The following is a 21,022-nucleotide window of genomic DNA, read 5'->3' on the forward strand; positions in this document are numbered from 1 at the left end:
AATATCCTGTTGAAAGGGATTACAACATCAAAGCGTATATGCTGAGGACAGAGATATACAATGTTGTTTAATTTGAATTATTTACTCCCGTGAAGACAAGTCAACATTCACATGAAACGGCCGAGATCGGTACTGTTAAAAGATCCGAATATTCCCCCGGGTCGAATGAATGCGAACCCTCTGACTAGCGCGTGTTATTTTTGCTTCTTAAAGAAACATGAGCTTTCATCTTAATATTAACGCTGGAACTCAAACCCGCGAGCTCGTTCATATCTACAAGTAGTCTCCATTTTCGTCCAAGATCTTATCCAAGACGTTGTTCAACTCAGCCAAGAGCTTCTCATTGTTTGGGTCAAAAGCCAACCCGCGCTGGAAGTCAGCGCGTGCATCCTCGTAGTTCTCCAAGAAGTAGTTGGCCACACCTCTACGTAAGAAGTTGTCGGGCGTGCACATCATCAACCCAATCAACAAATCAGCGTCATTGAAGGCCTTGACGTATTTCTTGCCTGCCAAGTATGTGTCTGCGCGTGCCATGAGCAAGATTCCGAGCTCCTGAAGAGTACCCTGGAACGCCTCAAACTTGTTTCTACGGTTGATGACCTCAATGGCAATTGTGAATTGCTTTTCGGAATCCTGGATCTTGCCGTTCTTGAAAGCTTGGACACCACCCTCGTAAAGCTTGCTGATCATACGCGACATGTCCTTGTTGAAGTTCTCTGGTGTTGGAGGTGATGGCACAGCGTCCGTGATACCAATGAGTTCAGTGCAGATGGTGTTGAGTTGTTCAAGCTCGAGTTGGAGTTGTGGGTCCACGTGTTCTGGGCCGTTTTTGATGGCTAAGCCTTTGATTTTGGCGTCATATCGAAGATCGACCTCCATGGTATGGTAATTTCTATGTTTGAGTTATGAAATTTGGTTGGGAGGTAGATTTAAGAGCAATAAGGCGTGCTTGAGTTTTGGCTCGCGATTATTGATGTATTGGTCACAATAGAGTTGTTGTTAGTTGTTATGTGTGAGTGAATGTATTCGGAACAGGTGGTATGTATCATGGAGGCACGGGTGTGGAAACAATAGTGAACTTTGCAAAATCAGAAAAAGAATTGCAAGGAAGCTATAGAGAAGCTGCTATATCAAAGATTTTTTTCAAGCTAAATTATATCCTAATTTTTGTTGATTCCGTGAAGGGGTGACAAGGTGACTAGCAATACTACAAGATGCAACGAGGTACGATGTTGAGGTCTCGTCCAAGATTGAAGCGAGGTGTTGAGATTTAATTGGAAAATTCTCATCTTACTGGATAGAGTTACATTTGAATTACTTTCTCTTTTGCTAAAGTCGTTCTGTTCTTGGTCAAATCGAAAGGTATGCACGATCATTTTGCTAAACAGAAGATTTGACAGTAAAGAACAACTCAAATTTATAGACGTTTTTCTGAAGCATATTCCCGAATTTGATAGTTTTACTTACTCAGTCTTGGTCCTGTGAAGATGTCCTGTGAATCCACCATACTACTCAAGTTCAATTGCCAAAACATGTCTAGTGACATAACTGAATTGAGAATAGTCTCTAGTTGGAATCGTGGTCGTATTTTATCGAATTCGACGATTAGCTCGGGACTTTCCGACCTTTTCGACGATTCTGCTCTTGGCGGGTTTTCGGATCAATGTGATCATAAGCTAGCCATACAGACGACCGGAGAAATGAACATCATCCTTGACACTCTGAACCAGTCCCTGGCAGAGATTTTGATCAAGAAATCTCTGTCTGATATCGCAGAAACTGATGATTTGACGGTCAAGGTTGCTGGTTTGGCGGATCTGGAGGATCAGAATGAACAAGGTGATACAGCGACTAGTGAGGACTACAATGCTGCTCTTAGAATCAAATGCACTGAACTTAGATTTGAGGCTGATCTTCAAGAAAAAATCGAAAACATTTGGGACGGTTTTGACAAGAATATGGCTTATCTGAAGGAGTGTCCTGTCTGTCTCAAGTCTCCAAAGGAAGAAGATCCAAAAGAGTCACCAATTGTTACCTCTTCAAATCAAAAAGAGGTATGTAAGAATGCTGAGGAGACAAACAACCCGGAACCAGTCTCCTGCGGAAGCAATTGTGTCAAAACAATTGATGGTGCAACGGAAGCGCTGTCTCGGAAACGCTCCAAGAAAAGGAAGCGCTCCAAGAAGAGAGGAAACAAATCTCATCTGAATTGCGGAGTTACTGGGGAAAGCGGCAGAGAGACCACTGCCGACGTCTCTGCCCAGGCACCCGAGGATAAAACACCAGTCGACCACTCGCTTTCTAAGGACCTCAAGTGTACCAAAGGTAATGATGTTTGTAAGAACGAGGGTGATGAAGTTTGTGAGACCAAGCAGGACGAAAGTGAAGACGACATCGTAGCTCCCTCCTTGACTATGGCAGAGGTTAGCTCAATGGGCTTCATCGAAAAGAAACATCAGGATCTAAAGGCATGTGAAGTGAAAGACTTGAAAGCCCAGGGAAATTTTAAGGAAGTGGGCAATGATGGTTCTGGTTCAGTTTCAGAATTTGGCAAGGCCAGTGAGAATTCTGCTTGCAAGAGACATGGCCCTTTCGAAGCCAACGAATCAGTCTGCCCTTCTTGTCAGAACGCCGAGCCATGCAATCATCGTTGCCTTAAGAATACTCCTCCTGAACTTCCTCCTCGCAAAGTCATTGAAGCAGATACAAATCCATCTTGCGACTACTCTTTGGAACTAGCCGAGGACTCCAAAAATGATATCATTGCAACACATACATCCCGGTTCAGTCGCCTGATCGAATGGGTACAGAGTGTATTTGGAACTACCTCGAAAGCGCCACGTACCAGTCCAATAGAGAACTTGGTGTTGTTGTTCAACGTCGAGAACAACGACCACAGTTGTCCAGGACAAGAGGATGCCAACCCATCACAGGCTCTGACCTTCCTCAAATCTTCGGATATCTTTTCGAGTCTGGAGCATGCCGGTGGGAAGTATTACAGTCCTACAGAGTCTGCCTTTCTGCCTTGGGTGGATGGTCTGCCCCGGCTCAGTCCGTTTTTGGATCTGGCGGGATCGAAGCCCAAGTCGTGGCGCCGCCGAATCTCAACGAAGAGAAGAAAAATGACCAAAGCGTTGAAAGGATACCTTTGGAAGAAGGAAACACCGCAGATAGATACGTACTTTCTTCTTCCAACGTCCGAACACGACTAGGTCCATTTGGTCTCAATGGTTGTCTCTTTTGAAGTTCAATTATGTATTCCACTAGTATATTTCATAGAGAGTAAAAATTTACCATCTACTTTATGTGAGATCATCCGTTTATCATCGCTAGAATCTACAGATGCCACTGATTCCTAAACCCAGCAGCTGATCAATGGGTCTAATATCCTAAATTTATTTAACTGACAGAAATTAGTTACTCTTCTTTCATTTTTTATTTTTTTACTCCTTTGGACAATAACTCCAAGTACAGTTCAACTCTGACTCATGGCACTGTAGATAAGAGCTTCACTCATCTAATACCAATTATATAAGTGTCACTTCATTCCCTAACAGACCATAGACAACAGAGAATCTCGGGATACTTTAAATTTCAACACTTCCTAGAAACTTGACACTTTAAAATCAAAGTACCTGCTTCTCAATTCTTGCTCAATCTGGTTCCGTATCTACTATCTTAGACGCTCTATTGAACAGAACTTCCCAATATTGATACCATCAGTATAATTAATTGCACGTTCTATAGCAAAACTTCAGCAGAATCTAAAACAAGTGATTCCGATGGCAGCTTTCAACTTGAAGTCTCTTGTGAGACCCAACATCGCCCAACTCGAACCATATCGTTGTGCTAGAGACGATTTCAAAGAGGGAATTCTTCTTGACGCAAATGAGAACACCCACGGGCCGGCCCTTTCTCAAATCAGCGATTGGGAAGATGCTTTGGAATTGAATAGGTACCCTGACCCCCACCAGATTGCATTGAAACAGCAAATTGTAGACTTCAGAAACGCTGCACCAAACCGCTTTTTCGACAACAACAAGAAGCTTTCTCCAGAAAACTTGTGCTTGGGTGTTGGCTCTGACGAGAGCATTGATTTGCTTTTGCGTTGTGTCTGTGTGCCCGGCACCGACAAGCTACTTGTGTGTCCTCCAACGTATGGAATGTACTCCATCTGCGCTAAGGTCAACGATGTCTCTTTAGCCACTGTTCCATTGACCGTTCCAGGCTTCCAATTGGATGTGCCTAAGATCGTGGAAGCCGTATCAGCCGATCCGCTGATCAAGCTTCTTTACGTTACCTCCCCCGGTAACCCCACAGCCAAATTGTTGAATGTAGAGAGCATCGTAGATCTTTTGAAGCAGGTGCAACAGACATGGAATGGTATTATGGTCGTTGATGAGGCTTATATTGATTTCAGTCCGGACAAGGATGGCTTCTCGCAGTCTGTGTCCACTTTAGTCAATCAATTCCCAAATCTCGTCGTGTTTCAAACCCTCTCCAAGTCGTTTGGGCTCGCTGGTATTCGGTTGGGTATCACTTTCGCATCCCCTGAATTGTCTGGTTACTTGAACGCCATGAAATACCCCTACAATATTTCTTCGTTGACGTCCGCAGTGGCCACCCGTTCCACTGACGAGCAACTGGGCTTGAGCGTGATGAGACAATATGTTGATCTGATCGTAGACCAGCGCGCTTTTGTTTTGTCAGAGTTGCAGAAACTCGCTGGTGTTGGACGCAATTTGGGAGGTCTTGATGCTAACTTCTTGCTTTTGGAGTTCTTAGACAAGAACGGTACCCCCTCTAACGAAGTTGCAAAAGCCGTCTACAACAATTTGGCCGTACACAACGGCGTTGTTGTAAGATTCAGAGGCTCTGAAATGAACTGTACTGGAGCTTTGCGTATTTCTATCGGCACAGAGAGTGAGAACAAGATTCTATTGGAGAGGTTGGCCAAGTGTCTTGAGGAAGCTAGAAAATAAGCCGTAGAGTTATCTAAAACCTACTAGATAAATGTAATGCTGAATATAACAACAACTAGCAATAACTTTATAGAACAACCAGTTTACCCTAAATCTAATGAGGCTCTGCTCTCTTCTTTTAATAACAGCGAAGTGCCACACTCAGCAGAAAAGAAGCTCGCAGATTTTTTTTCAAGGATGCTATACAATAGCATATCTCGATTTCAAATATTAAATTGATAGTAGCCAATTACGTGTCTCATCTTATCTCCTCTATCATCCTTTCACCCCCAACCTCTTGCCTGCATGCACCAAGACATTTTTCACTCCCTAGTACCACAGTTGAAAACGACCGGTCCTCTTCATTTCGCCTTAATTCAACCTCATATCCATACTATCCTTTTCCCACAAGAATGGCTAGACAGAACTTCGTGGGTGTGGTTATTTCCCACGGAAAAATGAACAAAACCGTGAAGGTTAGAGTTCAAACTCAAAGATACGACACTAGAGTCCACAAAGAGATTTTCGGTAAGAAAGACTACCTCGTGCACGATGAAGGCAACCTCTGTACCGAGGGAGATCTCGTGCGTATCGAGTCCATCCCAAAAATCTCCTCGAGAAAGTACTTCGCCATTGCAGAAGTCAAACTGAACGAAGGTCAGCAGTTCGAGAAGTATGAGGCTCTTGCGAAGGAGCGGGTTGCTCGCGATGACTCGGAGCGTATAGAGAAATTCCTTGCTCGCAGAAAGGAGTTGGATTCGATTGTGACACAGGTAGCTGATTTACAACAGTTGGACAAGATCTCGAGGGCTTTCCCTTCCAGCGGCGAGACCGAGCGTGCACAGCTATTAGAGCAAATCGAGGAGATCAAACAGAAGTATGGAATCCCAGCATGGCCTTCGACGGAACCCGTTCTCGAGATGAAGCTTTCGCAAGACCAGAAGGATTTGAGTGTTTTGGAAAACAGAGTAGCAAATATCAAGGTCATTTTGGAGAAGGTGATGGCTGATGAGCAGAAAAAAGCACAAATTTTGGAGGCTGCCACGAAGGGGAAGTACGGGCCAGTGGACACAATCAAGCCTCAAGTTCAGAAAAACATTGTGAGAAAATGGATCCTTGATCCTCGCAACGACGTCCCCGTCTCATTATAGGATGGGATTTGTATATAGACCGGAACAAGCATTCATGATATATGAAGATGTTGGATGTAGAGAGTGTTGCTTTAATTCTGTGTATTGTGTGAGACTCCTCGCAATCTAGTAAGCGAGTTGACGAGCTTGAAATGGACAATAGAACCTGGCTGACTCCACGGTTACTTGTACTAATACAGGGCTCTTTTCGTAGGTCCAACAATTGGAGGTGTTTGGCACAGCTTTCAAATGTACCCTTTCTGTCCAGGTCATTTTTCTAGAATCAAGTCTCGATTTGAAGCTAGTATGGTAAAAGTTTGCATGTGTTGTCCTAGGGTTGATTCTTGTCTTGTCCATGCTTCTATGTATCATCCGAATTGACTGAGGCAGCTCACTGCCAAGAATTAGAACGTTCGGTTATCTGATAGCGATTTTACCGGGATGTATCCATGACATTTCTCTGATAGAGTTTGCTCGGTTTGCTTTCGCTTTCACTGTGAAGCACTTCTGTCAATCATACAACAAGCAAATTTGGAGCTATCTGTGGCAAAGACCACTATTTAGAAGAGCTTTTCTTCAGCTCATTATGAAAACTTAGCACTATATCATAGACATATCAAAAGCAGTTAGGAAGTGTAAATTATACTCTCATATTGATGATGACAAAAAGGAAAGGTAAGTAGCTTTTAAGCACATAAACCACACCCCAGCTTCATTTATTATATTGATTCGAAAGTAGTCTCCGGAGCTTGAGGTTGTCCTCATTCTCTGTGTTGAAGATGGTTCAACTTACAACACTCAAAGACCGAGCTCAAATGAAAAAATATGACCAATTCGGTATATTTATATGAATATTCGTACAAGAAATTGCTAGCTTAATTGTCATTTTATACTTCAAATAACACAAATGTATAGGGGGTCATTTTTAGCCCCTAGGGAAGGTTTAAAAAGCTTAATCCAAATAACAAAAAAAATCTAGGAAAATTCAGAGAGCAAGAGAACACAAATCTCTCATATTTCTTTCCAAAGATCGGTGCATCACAATTTTCAACTTCTGAGTGAAACTCAGTCCTAAGGTCAGTAGCTGTATTCATCGAAGTCAAACCTACTCATTTAGCTTGTGGTGCACATCGCAGTCTAGTTTTCAAAGAAATTGGCATAACAGTAATTAAACAAAAGTTTAAACAAAATTTCCCCTCGAAAGTGATGAATTCTTCCGATTCTGATTTGGCGCTTGACCTTAAAGGTCATGACGAGGTCTGCACTAAAACTAACGAAGCGGCTCAGGTTTTCTCTGAAGTAGAAGCAGGTTCAGAGTCTAAAGTAGTGACCGTAAGACCGGAATCATTGGAAAAAGCTGACAAGGCTCCCGGTGGTGTTAGTGTGTGTGAGAACACCCCCGTTTCAACCAGTGATGGTGAAACCAATTTTGTCGAACACGAAATGGCCTTTTGGAAATACATCGCTAAAATTTGTGCGCACGATGTTGCTCCCCCTGTTGTGCCGGAAGGCAAAGAGATCCCATATGGTATCATGCTAGACCACTTCCCACCGCATTCTTGGTGGCTCGAGTTAGTTGCCTCTATCAATTTGTCAACTCAAAACCTTTCCGAGAGTTCGAAGTTCCCTTACTACAAGGGAATGGAGCAGATCAGAAATATATTATTGCCCGTGTTCAGTATATTTGAAAAATCTCACCGGCGCATTCTGACTGGGTTGCAGGATATGAATTATCCAAAGTACATTTATTTTGACGAGCTGTCAGAAAAATGGTTATTAAGTGTTCAAGAGTACGAGCTTAAGTTCGCCGAGAAGCAGGGCGAGATCCTTGCCGTAATCTCCAATACCGCTGACGTCGATGCAAATAGAGCTCTTCAAAAGACATACGATCATTTCGTGCGTCGCAACGAGCTTTGGTGTAGACAGACCAAATGGTACTACGAACATATCTACCAAGGTGTATGGTACACGTTCTACTTCTGTTACTATGCGTGGACCGATCAGATCGGGATATGGATCTACACGGGGCTTAAATCTATCGGAGATGCGTGGGACTACCTTGAGAGGTGAGCTTGATTTAAATGATGAGTGTGAGGTTTTGATACATACTTTTCCTAGCTCTGATTGTTGTGTTCAAGAACTTGGTAGTAATTGATTGTGCCTTTCAATATAAATCTAATTCGTATCTTCATCTATAAATTTTGCAATAATACTCTATACATCTAGCCAATCCAGTTCGGCTATGTCGGTGATGGTTGGACGGGCCTTGATCTCACGCACCAAAATCTTCTTGATGAGCTCCAACAGCGCATCGCTTACCACATATGGCACCCGCAAATCACCTTCCATGATTTCGTCCACATTATAAAATGGGTTCTCTTTGTAGATCATCGTGTATAGTAAGATGCCTAGAGCCCAGATGTCTTGTGGCCTTCCTTCATACTTCTCTCCTCGCAAAACCTCCGGTGAGGCATAATCAATGGTTCCCACGAAGACATCAAAAGGACCCAGCTTCACGTATCCGGCACTGCCAAAATCAATGAGTTTAACAATTCCAAATTCATTCACGATAATGTTCTCATCCTTAATATCACGGTGGGCAATGCCCTGCTTATGCAAGTGGTATACAGCCAGGATGACTTGCTTGTAAATCAATTGACAGTCCAATTCAGACATGTCATTCTTGACCTCAATGTAATCAAACAAATCAATGGCTGGAGGGTGACCAAAAATAGGCGTTTCCAAATAATAGTAGTTTGTATCCTCGAAGTAGTCAATGATACGCATAATGTTAGGATGAGGCTCATTGTTAAGAGTTGCCATAACCTGAATCTCGGAAGGAACCGTCCCAAGTTGACGGTCACGAACCCAGGTATCGACGAGAATACGCTGTTTGTCAATACACTTAATGATAATTTTGTAAGCCGGGTCATCTTTATGTTCTGCGAGCACAACCTTTCCGTACGCACCCTCTCCCATTTTCTTGAGGATTTTGAATTCTTCAAACTTTTTGGATCTCTTTTTTTCGCCGATCTTGGTAGGCCATAATTTAGCCTGACTTTTGATGCTTTCAATCTCTTTGTTCTCAAGATCAAGAATTTCATCTTCAGAGAAGTTTTGATAGTAGCGATTCTCACTGGTATTAGTATTAGTCGTAGCTGCAGTATCCAATGAATCGTTTTTTTCGTTGCTGTCATCGCTGATTATGGAATCGCTTCTTGCATCGCTTACCGACAACGCCCGCAAGCCGCCACGTCCTTTTATGGAGAGTGATTGATCGCTGATGTATGTCACGGGCACTGCAAAAGTACTTGCCTTTTTTGGCCTGCGAGTGCTGCTTTGACGACTAACTTCGTTACTGCTGTTACCACCGAGTTCCAATATGTCTTTTTCGTGGAATAATTTCATTTGCGAAGGAACATCAACTGCGCTGCTTTTACCGGATGAATGCAATCCATGAGATTGCATTTCTTCCAAGGCGAGAGAGGAGGCACTATGAGACAACTTCTGCAATTGCTGTGTGATGTTCTTTCCAGAATGCCGAGAGTATGTGACCCAAAGCACGAATATGTCAGGCAGGATAACACGCAATTGAATATCGATAAATAGAGTTTTACCATCACGGTGAATACCTTCTATTCCTCTTGATGAAAGGAAAATGTCTTCCATCGAACTTTTAGATCCATTGATCCTAGTCTCTTTCAATACGGCGTGGTATTTGCGGAAAAAGTGCTCGGGTAAGACCAAGCCGGATATGATCTCTAAAGGCTCGTCTTGGTCATCCAAACCTGCTTGCAAGATGTGACTAAAGTCAGGAATCACAGTGTCGATCAGGTGGCCGATGATGTTTTCTGAAGAGAACCCAAATAAGTTCTTTGCGATTGCCTTGTTGCAAGAGAGAACTTCATAATTGCTGAAGTCAACGACGAACATACCTGCGATGTAAGGCATAGCATGTATCTTAATTTTGAGCTCAAATTTAGTCTCATCTCGCTCTAAAGGATACAGCGATAGCGCACAAGGAATATTTTCGTCTCCATTTAGTTGAAGTGTGTAGTATCTGTGATTGCAAAGACATTCAGAATCCACGAAATCCGGATTCTCGCATTCATCATCTCCAACATTTTTCGATGACAGAATTCTCAAGTCCTCGCTCAAAGATTCTGAAAATGAATCGAGTTTCTTGATACCAGATGCACCTAGTTTGGAAATTAACGAGCCTGCAACTTCATCGATCGCCTTAATAGTGTAGGGTTCGGTATTGTACTTCTCCACATCTACAGAGAGCGTTAAGTCGAATGCATCACATGTTATCTGCTCAAACATGCAAATAATCAAATTACCTTTCTTCTGGGCCCAGATTGAGGTCCATGCAAAGCCACCTTCCGCTTGACGCGAAATGGCGATGATCTCTCCGGCAAAGATAATATTTTTGTTACCAGTAGGACTTTGCTCAAGTTCACCAGCGATAGCCCGGTTCATTTTCTCGGTCACAAAGTTACGAAATTGTGGAGCAATGAGATCCATGAGTGTAAGATTACGAATCATGCTTTTAGAAACACCAAACATGAGACATGCAAGATCGTTAGCAGCTTTGAAGTTCCAAGGGAAATCTGCATCAACTGTGACGATCGATTGTGGGGATGAATGCTTCCCGGAAGAAATGGCATGAAAAGGGCGGCTTCCTGGAGCAGAAGAGCTGGATGGGTTCTGCGCACCAAGCATGTTGAGTGCAGCCATTGATGGACTAGATGAAAGGCTTGCAGAAGTTCCACCTGTGGAAGCAGATAGAAGTGAAGTGGTCATCACAGAAGACTCCACGAAGGGAGTTGCTAGCGCAAACAATAGCTTCGTCTTCAAGAGGTTCTGTTTTCTTTCAGCTTCTTCCAGACCTGAGGAAAGAGATAAGTCGTGCAAGGTTGCGGCAATCTCCGATTTAGAGCTGGAAGAAGATCCATCATTTTCAATCAAAGATATTATATCCTTCAAATCATCAGGAAAGGAGTCATCGTTCAATGTAGCAATTTGAGTGGCCACATTGAGAACATTGAGAGGGCCGGTTTCGGTAGCAATTCGTGACACTGGCTGGCTTTCCAGGCGACTCAACTTTGGTCTGAACAAAGCGCTGAGGGCAGCTGATGACGCATTGCTACTGAGCTTGTATTTATCAGCTCCTTGAGACAGCTGCGAGAGCTGTGATGCATGCAGGGGTTGTAAAAATGCAGATCTTTTGAAATTGTTGAGTTTTGTATTGGAGTCGATGGTCGGTAGCGAAGCGAGCTGGCTGGGAGCCTTTTCGTCGATCTGGCCACGCCCCACTACAGAGTTCATGAGGCGCATCCAGTCCGGCCGCTCGTTCAAAATCTCGAGCGAACGCTTGAGCACATTGAGCCGGAGGGCCAAACTGTTGGGCGACAAGCGTGCATAGGAATATGCATGGGAGTTCTCTACTGGGAACAACAAGATATCGTCGATTTTGGCCGAGTCCGAGGCTCGCAGTGTCGTTCGACTCAACGGCACCGCCAGGCTGGTCGCACTGCGGAATGCAGGTGGCCTCGCCGGCGGTCTTCTTTCGTCATCTTCTTGGAAGAAAAACGTTGATTTCTGGCCCTTGAACGACGTCATCAAAGCAGTTTTTTTCCAGCAGGATCAGCACGGTATGGATCTAATATTTGGAGTCGGATCGGTTTTGTTTCCGAACTTGCGCGCGGACAGCCTGGTTCCAGTGACGTTCTGAGAGAATGTCGGCGTCGTAATAGATGGTCGGGAAACAGGAAAACCAAAGAAAGTCCGAACGTGTAGAGCGGCAAATATACGGGCTTTGACCTGAACTGAACAAAGCTTCTAGCCAGGGCTCAAATTTGTGAAGTTTTATGCGGCTAAATCAACGACCGAATCAACAACCCTGGAGATAAGTCGGAGTACGGTGGGACTCACGAGCCTGCAGGTGCGGCTTGGAGGGGTTTGAAGAGATGGGGTATACTGTTATGAGAATGTTCCAAATGAGATGTAGATGTGAATATTTTTGAATATTTTTTTCGGTGAATAATTGGAAAATGAATCGAATTCTTGTTTTTCGTGATAGGCGATGATTGCTTCGGGATCTTTCATTTGTCTTGTGTGGGTGCTGGATGTGGAACCGAGAATGCTGGTTTGATGGTATAATAGTGCGTCTTCTGGATGAAAAATTTGGGGTGGTAATATTGAGACACATTTGAAAATTGTAAACGGCAAATTTTAGTGAATGTAGTTTTTTCTTCCCAATTATAATTTGTATTCATTTTAGCTTTTTCGATATTTGTGTGCTTCAATCGGTTTTGTTCGCGTCATATCCATTCCCTTGTTTGGTACTGTCTCCACACTCCACAGTATTCTGATTCCTCCATAAACGTTTATTCACACAATAGAAACCATTGTCGCTGAGCTGCTTTCCCAATACATAGCATAACAATAGCGCTCTCGCTCTGTAATCACTTATATTTAACACCACCTGCTTATTCAATCGCTAGCACACACCCATGACAAAGAAACACTTGGTGCTAGATAACGGCTCATACTCCATCAAGGCTGGGTTTTCAACCGATGAGTCTCCTTGCGTTGTTCAGAACCTACTAGCGAAAGCCAAGGACGGAGTCGTCTACATTGGAAACGACTACTTGAAACATACAAACTTGTACTCCGGAATCAACTTCCGAAGACCGCATGATCAGGGGCACTTGACGTCGTGGGAAACAGAAAAGCCTGTTTGGGATTATACTTTTGATCAAGTATCGCCTCTGTGCGAGTTGGATCCGCTGGATACCCGGTTGTTACTCACGGAAATCCCGTTCCAGCTTCCGCGTCTCTCGATGAACACAGACTTGATTGTCTTCGAAGAGTATGGATTTAGTGAGTACTATCGCTGTCCCGCTCCACTGCTTGTGCCTTGGGATGTTGAGGGCAAGCCCCAGGATTTCACCCTTGTCATTGATTGTGGGTACAATTCCATACATGTAGTTCCTGTCCTTTATCAGAGAGTATACTGGAAGGGAATCCGTAAGCTTCCGATCGGAGGGCGCCATCTCAATGGGCTTCTCAAGGAAACCATTTCCTTCCGTCACTACGATGTTTCAGACGAGCCAATCCTCATCAACACCGTTAGAGAACAAACGATGTTTGTGGCGTCTGACTTCGAAGAAGCTCTAAAAAATAAAGCGTCAGCCAAATGTGAGTTTATTCTCCCGGACTTTAAAACAACGTTCACAGGATATGTTCGTGACGGGTCGACGAAGCCACCTGCCGATGCACAGTCCATCCAATTGTTCGACGAGAGATTTACTATCCCTGAATCGTTCTTCAAGCCTGAAATTATGTTAGATCATAATCTGTACTCGAAAAATCCGATTGTGCAAAAAGCGCATTTCAAAAACCTCACAGATCTAGTTGTGGAATCTATTATGGCCTGCCCTGACATCATTCGACCTGTTCTTCTGGAAAACATAAACGTTGTTGGTGGTACTGCCAAATTGGACAATCTCACAGAAAGACTCATTAGTGAGCTCAAGCGTGAATTGCCTGTGAACTGGAACGTTAAACTCACAGATCAAACTCATGATGTCAGTGAAGTAGCTTGGTATGGTGGTAAGCGCTTAATCGAGGAGGACATAATGAGAAAACTCACCATTACCAAGCAAGATTTCTTCGAGCATGGAGAGAATTGGTGTCAAAAGCAATTTGGGTTTGAGAATTTCTAGAACTGAATCTTTATAGTACAAGGTATAGTTGACACTGTCAAATAAATCTAATTTCTATAAATAGTTTTTTAGTTTACGTTTGGTTTGCAAGCGCGCCTTGTCTTAGTTCACTTGTATGAGATGATTGAAGGTCAAGTACCTGCTGAAGATCAACCACCCATAACGGAACCAAACCATTTGACTGAAATGTCCATAGGCCATGGCCGCATACGACAAACTCAACATGTTGAGGTCCGAATAGACTTTAATGGAAGGTAATTGTTTTCCTGCGAATGTATCGAAGAAGCTGATGTTAATGTTAACCTTCAAGAAATTGCTGAGGATGAAGCGTGAGACAAAGTCCACGAGGAGTTCAATGTTTGTCAATAAGGTGAACGAGTACTTCTCCCAGAAACTCAAACTCTTGAGCACATAGAGTTTGGCGCCCGAAGTCAGCTTCGAATCGAAGAACTTCTTGCAGCCATGATACAACAGAATATGATTAGGATGGTTTGAAACTCCGTTTTGGTCAAAGGTTACTACCACAGAGCTAGCCATAGTGGAGGGGTCCATAATCCCAGTCAAACTAGACGAGATGTTCTGCGCTCCCCATTCGACATCCATGCCGTCGGCGTAGTTGTCAAGGACAATCACGTCGGCGGCTTCGATGCCCAAGATTCTGGCGGAATTACGAAGCTCTTGCGATCTAATAGCTCCCATCGAGACGTCCACGGCGTCTCCTCTAGAGAAACACACCAAACGGACTTTATTATTATGTTTAGGCTTGGCCACTTCTACGAGGGCAGGCGCAAAGAACATCACCTCGTCATCAGGATGCCCAATGACAAAGTACACGGTGGAATTCTGTATGGGAAGAGGAGATGGAGACGTAAGCGAGTTATAGGGATAAGTGGGCTTAACAAAGCGGGACTTTTGGATCTGCGGGTCCGAATATTTAAGAAGTGTCTGCGGGAGTATTGTTGAAAGAAGCACCCATACTAGAAACAGTATTCCTATGAGCTTGGCCACTAACACTGGCACTTTATGGATCATTATCGGCTAAAGGAATATGCGACTAGGAGGAAGAGAATTGAATGAGAGTAAGAAATGAAATGACCAGAAACGATTTTTGAATCTTGGTATGCGCTGCCCGGGCTAAGCTGAAGGCTTAATGAAGCAATTGATGAAGAATGGTGGATGGGAGGGGGGTAATGTATGATGCGTGGGGGAACTCAACGGTTCTCGTAAACGTGGTAGTTGTTGGCCTCGTGTGCCGGCCCAAATATGCATGGCCGTTGGGTAGATGCTGCGGTGATGGAAGCGAAAAGGAGAGGAGGGGATTTTTGTAGGAAATTGTTTAGGTTAAAGGATTTCATAATTAGTTTCATGGTAAATTTCTGTTTTCTATTTGTTTCTCTTTTTTCGTCGTTGTCGTGAATTAGTTGGATGTGTTGTAGTGCAGTGAGTTAACAAAATTTGAGAGATTGGGTACTCAGCTGTGAAAATGAAGAATGTCATGAATTGGTACATGTAATCTCGTTGAAGTATCAGGTTTATAAAGTGTACAATTTGAGTCAAAAAATTCGTCCGGTTTCGGAAATGTAGAACAAATACCTGGCTACGTTTGGAACTCTGTAAGTCGGATACCTCATTGGTAGTCCTGATGTGATGAATGAAAAACTAATAATGTTCCAAATTTTAATAACACAGCTACACATTTATTAAATAGCGGACGCATATCTTAGTTCTATCGTTGGTTCATGTCGTCAGTGCCTCAAGAAAACAATGATCTCTAATATGTAGTCAGCACATTCCTCGGTAATGATCTGGAATTCACGAAACTCAACAAACTTTATAGATTCCATTCTTTCTAAACACCATTTTTTGTAGCCCTGTTTTTCTTTTGCTTAACCTCTTCTATTGACCACCACAAATTACCAGTCTTGTAGCCAACATCGCGTATAATCATAATTCGAAACATAAGCGGGAAGTTTAACCAAACTCATATGAATATACAAAACCATTATTAGGAGGTTGTAAACCTTTTCTTCACCTAGTTCTGTCTCTTATCATCAGCAAAACCAAACTCCAAACACCAAAAATACAACAAAAACAATTTGGAAGAAATCAGAAATCTACGATAAAATAGAGTCCCGTCGAACTAGAACTCTCCCTAGAGCCTGCCCCTATCAAAGCTTATATTCAACCTCTACCACTATCTGATCGGCCCGGACATACTTTCTTCAGAAATACAACGACACTAAAAATTTACACTTCCAAAATCAATCAGCAAAAACCAATTCCTCTCAACCCAAAAAAATTTCCGTCTTAAATTTCTCCGGGCCAAACCAAGTTCCAGCCTATTGCAGCCTCGGTGTTTACTAGCCTATCTCAAAGGTCCAAATTGGCCCGTGCCTCCCAGACCACTATACCATTCCCCATCCCAATCCTACTATCCATACACCCCCAGTCAGCCTGCCACCGGACTTTAGACAATTTTCCAACAGCGGCAATCACAAACGCGCCTCCGAAATCGAGCATCTGCTGTATTCGTCTGAGCCATCCTCTAATTATTAATTGCCCTAGCTTCCCTGCGTTGCTGTCTGTGTCTCGACAATCAAACCTCACCTCTATCACTGTTGTTGCAACTATACTCACAGATTCGACGTTTCAACACAAACAAGCCTCGTCCATAGGTCAAATTACCGTACGCCATTGCTACGTACATCCACAACCTCCATTGCACTGTTTATAGTCTTATATAGCCTTGAGTGGGCCTCATATGTTGACCAATAATGACTACCCCCATTCCTACGTCTAGTTCGTGCTACACGCTACAATTGCCGCCAATTGAAAAAGATGATCGGCTCAACTTGAATGTGCGGACAGGTGCCGCCGCCACGCTCCACAACTCGTTTGTCTTCACCTATGGAGGTCTCACGTTGGGGCTCGAGCTTGATCATCAGCTTACCATAGATAATATTGAGTCCGTGTTTGCTCTGAAGGTCACCGGCAACAAGCTGCGACGGCTCCTGAGATATCTTTCGGGCGAGTTATTCAGTCTCGATTTGATCTCGCGCTGCTGGCACCGTGTAGATCTCGCCCCTGACTCTCCCAAACCCAAGCCGCGGATGTTCCACGAAATCGCCACCGGAAGAGACTGCCTCTATGTATTTGGAGGATTGGTCATTTCTGAGGAGCCTGGTGAATCGAATTTGGTGCCTTGTAATGACTTATGGGAGTTCAACCTTCTCTCGAAGTCCTGGACCCTTCTTCACGATGGCCGTGGCTGGGAGACAAGCAAAGAAGTCCCTTCCCCTCGCTTCTCTTTAAAATTAACTCTGATTAAGAACTTGGTTTACGCACAGAAAAAAGACCACCATGGACTAATTATCGCCGGTGGAAAAAACTCCCAATCAGAACCAATCTACACTAATTACACATTTGATATGGTCGACAAGAAATACGTGGGCGCAGGCGCCCCTCTCTTATTCTCCACTTTGTCGAGAACTCCAAGACGCAATAGCTCCAAATCCGACCCTGCTTCTTATTTCAAGAGCTCCGAGACAGGAAAGACTCTCAACGTCAATTATCATGATAGTGTAATCGTATCCTTCGTCGATGAGGATGACTCAAGAAGACGTTCTCTGGACTTGCTGGCAGGAAACCCTCCACTGTCCGATAGCCAAACCAACAATGAATCTATTATCATCTATGCCCCTATAAAAGAAAGCGCTGACGATCCACTCTGCAACCCGCTTCTATCATACCGAGTCGGCAAAAAGATTGGTCTGCCTCGACCATTGCCTTTACACAAGAAGGACAGACGAGACAAGCGTTCTCCTCCTGCAGAATTTCTTGCCAGAACAATTCCACGAAACCTCAGATATCCCACGGGCGGTATTTTCGGGCAAAATATCGTGATTGTTGGATTTCTACCCAACGAATTAGACGTGTCCATTTTCATTTACAACAAGCCCACCGGCAAATGGTCTCGACTCAATATTTTTTGTGCCCACGAGTATGGTTCGCACAGATTCTGGGGTGGTTTCGTATGGTCATCGCATCACAAAGTTGTTTTGTTAGGAAACTATGTTACGTCCAGAACAACAAGTAGCATGCGCTATTTTTCTTCAATGGTCACTGTCAGCTTGCCTGTGATGAATATTCTCACCTCTTTAGAGTTGGCTGGTGGTCATCTCCCTAGCCTGAAAGTTGGTCATCATCATTTGAATGATGACTTCACAACTGGAAATGAGATTTACCACGCTCGTAGTGATTCAGGAAAAGTTCTGACGCAAGAGAGTGAGATGCTGACATCATGCGAAGACCTTTCTTCGCTGTCTCCGCTGGACGCCAGTGAGGTCGATGAAGCACCCCTTCCAAGCGCAAGTAGAAAAATGTCAACCTTTTCTGCGAAAAGTGAGGGAAAGAGAATCCACAACAAGGCCACATTCACTGAGTACGTTCACTATGCCGCACCCAAAGTAAAATTCACCAATGTGCGCTCTGTTTTTCCTCCAGCTGCTATCACATTGGGTCGAAACGCGTTTGATCGTTACGGCGATTGTATCTCAGACTTTGAATTGATATCCTCATCCGGTGATCGTATCCCAGTGTGTTTACCAATTTTGATGGAGCGTTGGGGCAAATACTTTGTCGATCTCTTATCAGGAGCTTACGTTAAAGCCATAGATCAATTTGAGCGCGACCAAATTCAAACATTTGCTTCACAGTCTTTCAGACTATCAAAAGGAAGCGATGTCAGTGAAGAAATGACTGGCAGTTGTAGTTCCGTTAGTGATAGTTCTCGCGAGAGTGAAGCTGATCGCGTTCGCGAAAAGTACCAGCTACTGATGAATGCACCTAAAACCCACCAGAAAGGCGCTCCTCAGTTCAGACTTCCTTTCCAAGATAAAAGCCCTTCAACTGAGAGCTTGAAGGAATATGTTTCTGTTGACCCTCACAATTCTAGTCCACTGCGTAGAAGTTCCATCGGTCTGAATATTTCAGGCTCTCTGGTTCTCTACTCACATTTGAAACACATACCAGCTCAACTTCCTTTACCCACAGAACCAATTCCAGATGTTCCTGCAACTCCCATTTCATACAGATCTAGTTCAAGGAATAACTCCATGGACCCTCTCTCGCCCCGAGCTTCTTTGCTTCATACCTTGAGCGTACTCCGTAATATTCCGAAGTCACCCAAGGGCTCGCCAATCCTGTCTCCCAGAGGTTCCATATCTATGCATGGTGACCTGATTATGAGACACAAGCAGCACTGGCTGAAGCAACGCGAGCCAGTTGAGCAATCTGGAATTGCAACACCTCAGAGTCGCAAAAGCTCGGACAGTGGAATCTCGCCTATTCCGCGTCTCGCAGCTGCGGAAATAGAGAAGGAAGTTGCAAATTTGACTCTTGAGCCAAAAAAGCTGGCCAAACGTGAGAACCTGGAAGGAAAGGATGATCAATCCGAGCAAGGGAATGCATTATTGGACTTCGACACATTGGATCCTGACAATTTCAAACTTGAGCCGTCATTAATTCCTCGAAAATTGTACATCCCATTCGGAACGACATCAATCAAGGCCTTTGCAGAATTTTTTTATACGGGTCAAGTTGGAAACAAATGGACTCTCCGCCCATGCGCACTTGATTGTTTGCTCATGGCCAGATACTTTAAAGTTCCTCTCTTGTACGACTTGATTTGTGAAGTGCTCTATGGTATCATTGGTCGCAAAGAGGCCCTTGTTATAAAGGAGGGACACAAGTACAAGAAAAAATTTCAAGCAATGTTCGAGAAAATTGACACCCCTATTACCTCCAATTTCAAGTTCCCATTGGATGAATTTGAAGGCTTTTTGGACACTATTGATGATGGGTTTTTGGATTTGGCTCTATTGAGAAAGCTGTCAAATGTGCACAAACTCTCCCACTCAAGCGCAGGCAGTAAAAAACACTCACCTTCACTTGGGCGCAGCTTTGATGTTAACATGTCTTCACTTGAAGAACTGCCACCAGAACCAAACACTTCACCAACAAAGTCTAAAGCCAGTACTTTCAATTCTGACCTGAGTTCTGAAAGCACATACGGCGAAACGGATGAAGAACCTTTGGTAGCGCTTCATTTCCTCGATCAAGAAGAACGTAACGCAATCTATGGACGTTCTAAGTCTATCTTCGAGAAATCAGCGCTTGACTCGACCAGGAGATCACAAACCATCGAAGAAGACATTGATCAGGCAAAAGAACATGCCCTTTCAAGTACCTTGGAGAGCTTGGTATCACCCGACGCACCAGAGCCAAGTACTTATGTCATCGACTTGATTTACGAGACTGCCTCTATGTGCACCGACGTGAAGTTGATGCTTCGGTCTATGAATGCACGTCAAATGGGTATAGCACTTGAGCAAACTAGACGTGATTACGAAACTTTTGTCGAAGCTATGAACGGAAGCCAAAATCAAAATGACGGTTCTTTTGATGACGTCAACTTTAAGAACGTCTTAACCTCTGAACTTGATCGTTTGCAAGAGAGACGCGCTGCGGCTAGCCCCAACAAGAAAGCACATGCTCTTCAAAGTACAGGCTCCTCGGGGATATGGCTGAGTATATCACCCACTGCCCTGACTGTTGCCAAAGAAGACAAACTAGCTTCGAGCCGCTCTTCTGTTGTAAGTGCGAAAAGCAGGGGAGCACTGGACTCGGCAGCAAAGCAGGAGAAGCCATTTTCCATGATGCGCCTGAAGTCAGAGTTCAAAATGAGCGGCAATCCTCCAGCCCTTGCCAGAGAGGAAACAATGAGACGTTCTCATACAGAACGAAATGATTTACCAGGTGAAGCGATGTCAAGAGACAATAGAAGGTCGAGTATGGGAGATGATGACGATGATGACGATGACGATTTGCAACTGATACAGACCACCAATTCCCGAACCAGCAGCCGAAGCAGACTATTTGGAAAGCTTCGTGGATTGACGCGTGACAAAGATCCTAAGATGCCGTCAACTGATCTCAAGCGGGCGCAATCAAGTGCAAGTGTTTTCACGATGCCTTCCAACAAGAGTGCAAGCACGAGCGCTTCCAGCGGCAAGAGAGGATTTTTCGGTTTACGGAAAAAGTAATAGCCTAAATGTGAACGTGATTCTATAATTTACGAGGATGATGAACTAATTAACGAATAAACTATTAGACAACATTAAGTGATTGGATCTTTGTG

The 21,022-nt window shown here is 43.9% G+C and overlaps 9 protein-coding genes across 9 annotated transcripts; 6 read left to right on the forward strand and 3 right to left on the reverse strand.

Moving 5' to 3' along the window:
* Positions 1 to 273: 273 nt before the first annotated feature.
* On the reverse strand, positions 274 to 879 carry PUMCH_003747 (uncharacterized protein; the record flags this gene model as incomplete). The annotated part of the gene is made up of 1 exon (XM_063022705.1): positions 274 to 879. One exon carries the CDS (start codon positions 877 to 879, stop codon positions 274 to 276), a length of 606 nt encoding a protein of 201 aa, XP_062878775.1.
* Positions 880 to 1,487: 608 nt separating this feature from the next.
* Positions 1,488 to 3,212, forward strand: PUMCH_003748 (uncharacterized protein; the record flags this gene model as incomplete). The annotated part of the gene is made up of 1 exon (XM_063022706.1): positions 1,488 to 3,212. One exon carries the CDS (start codon positions 1,488 to 1,490, stop codon positions 3,210 to 3,212), a length of 1,725 nt encoding a protein of 574 aa, XP_062878776.1.
* Positions 3,213 to 3,782: 570 nt separating this feature from the next.
* Positions 3,783 to 4,982, forward strand: PUMCH_003749 (uncharacterized protein; the record flags this gene model as incomplete). The annotated part of the gene is made up of 1 exon (XM_063022707.1): positions 3,783 to 4,982. The coding sequence occupies one exon, from the start codon at positions 3,783 to 3,785 to the stop codon at positions 4,980 to 4,982; it is 1,200 nt and encodes a 399-aa protein (XP_062878777.1).
* A 392-nt stretch (positions 4,983 to 5,374) lies between these two features.
* PUMCH_003750 (uncharacterized protein) lies at positions 5,375 to 6,112 on the forward strand (the record flags this gene model as incomplete). Its single annotated transcript, XM_063022708.1, has 1 exon — positions 5,375 to 6,112. One exon carries the CDS (start codon positions 5,375 to 5,377, stop codon positions 6,110 to 6,112), a length of 738 nt encoding a protein of 245 aa, XP_062878778.1.
* A 1,185-nt stretch (positions 6,113 to 7,297) lies between these two features.
* Positions 7,298 to 8,161, forward strand: PUMCH_003751 (uncharacterized protein; the record flags this gene model as incomplete). The annotated part of the gene is made up of 1 exon (XM_063022709.1): positions 7,298 to 8,161. One exon carries the CDS (start codon positions 7,298 to 7,300, stop codon positions 8,159 to 8,161), a length of 864 nt encoding a protein of 287 aa, XP_062878779.1.
* Positions 8,162 to 8,305: 144 nt separating this feature from the next.
* PUMCH_003752 (uncharacterized protein) lies at positions 8,306 to 11,716 on the reverse strand (the record flags this gene model as incomplete). The annotated part of the gene is made up of 1 exon (XM_063022710.1): positions 8,306 to 11,716. The coding sequence occupies one exon, from the start codon at positions 11,714 to 11,716 to the stop codon at positions 8,306 to 8,308; it is 3,411 nt and encodes a 1,136-aa protein (XP_062878780.1).
* An 893-nt stretch (positions 11,717 to 12,609) lies between these two features.
* PUMCH_003753 (uncharacterized protein) lies at positions 12,610 to 13,824 on the forward strand (the record flags this gene model as incomplete). The annotated part of the gene is made up of 1 exon (XM_063022711.1): positions 12,610 to 13,824. The coding sequence occupies one exon, from the start codon at positions 12,610 to 12,612 to the stop codon at positions 13,822 to 13,824; it is 1,215 nt and encodes a 404-aa protein (XP_062878781.1).
* A 102-nt stretch (positions 13,825 to 13,926) lies between these two features.
* PUMCH_003754 (uncharacterized protein) lies at positions 13,927 to 14,856 on the reverse strand (the record flags this gene model as incomplete). Its single annotated transcript, XM_063022712.1, has 1 exon — positions 13,927 to 14,856. One exon carries the CDS (start codon positions 14,854 to 14,856, stop codon positions 13,927 to 13,929), a length of 930 nt encoding a protein of 309 aa, XP_062878782.1.
* A 1,742-nt stretch (positions 14,857 to 16,598) lies between these two features.
* Positions 16,599 to 20,927, forward strand: PUMCH_003755 (uncharacterized protein; the record flags this gene model as incomplete). The annotated part of the gene is made up of 1 exon (XM_063022713.1): positions 16,599 to 20,927. One exon carries the CDS (start codon positions 16,599 to 16,601, stop codon positions 20,925 to 20,927), a length of 4,329 nt encoding a protein of 1,442 aa, XP_062878783.1.
* Positions 20,928 to 21,022: the final 95 nt, after the last annotated feature.

This window comes from Australozyma saopauloensis, chromosome 4, assembly GCF_035610405.1.
Source record: "Australozyma saopauloensis chromosome 4, complete sequence".
Lineage (NCBI taxonomy): Eukaryota > Fungi > Ascomycota > Pichiomycetes > Serinales > Metschnikowiaceae > Australozyma > Australozyma saopauloensis.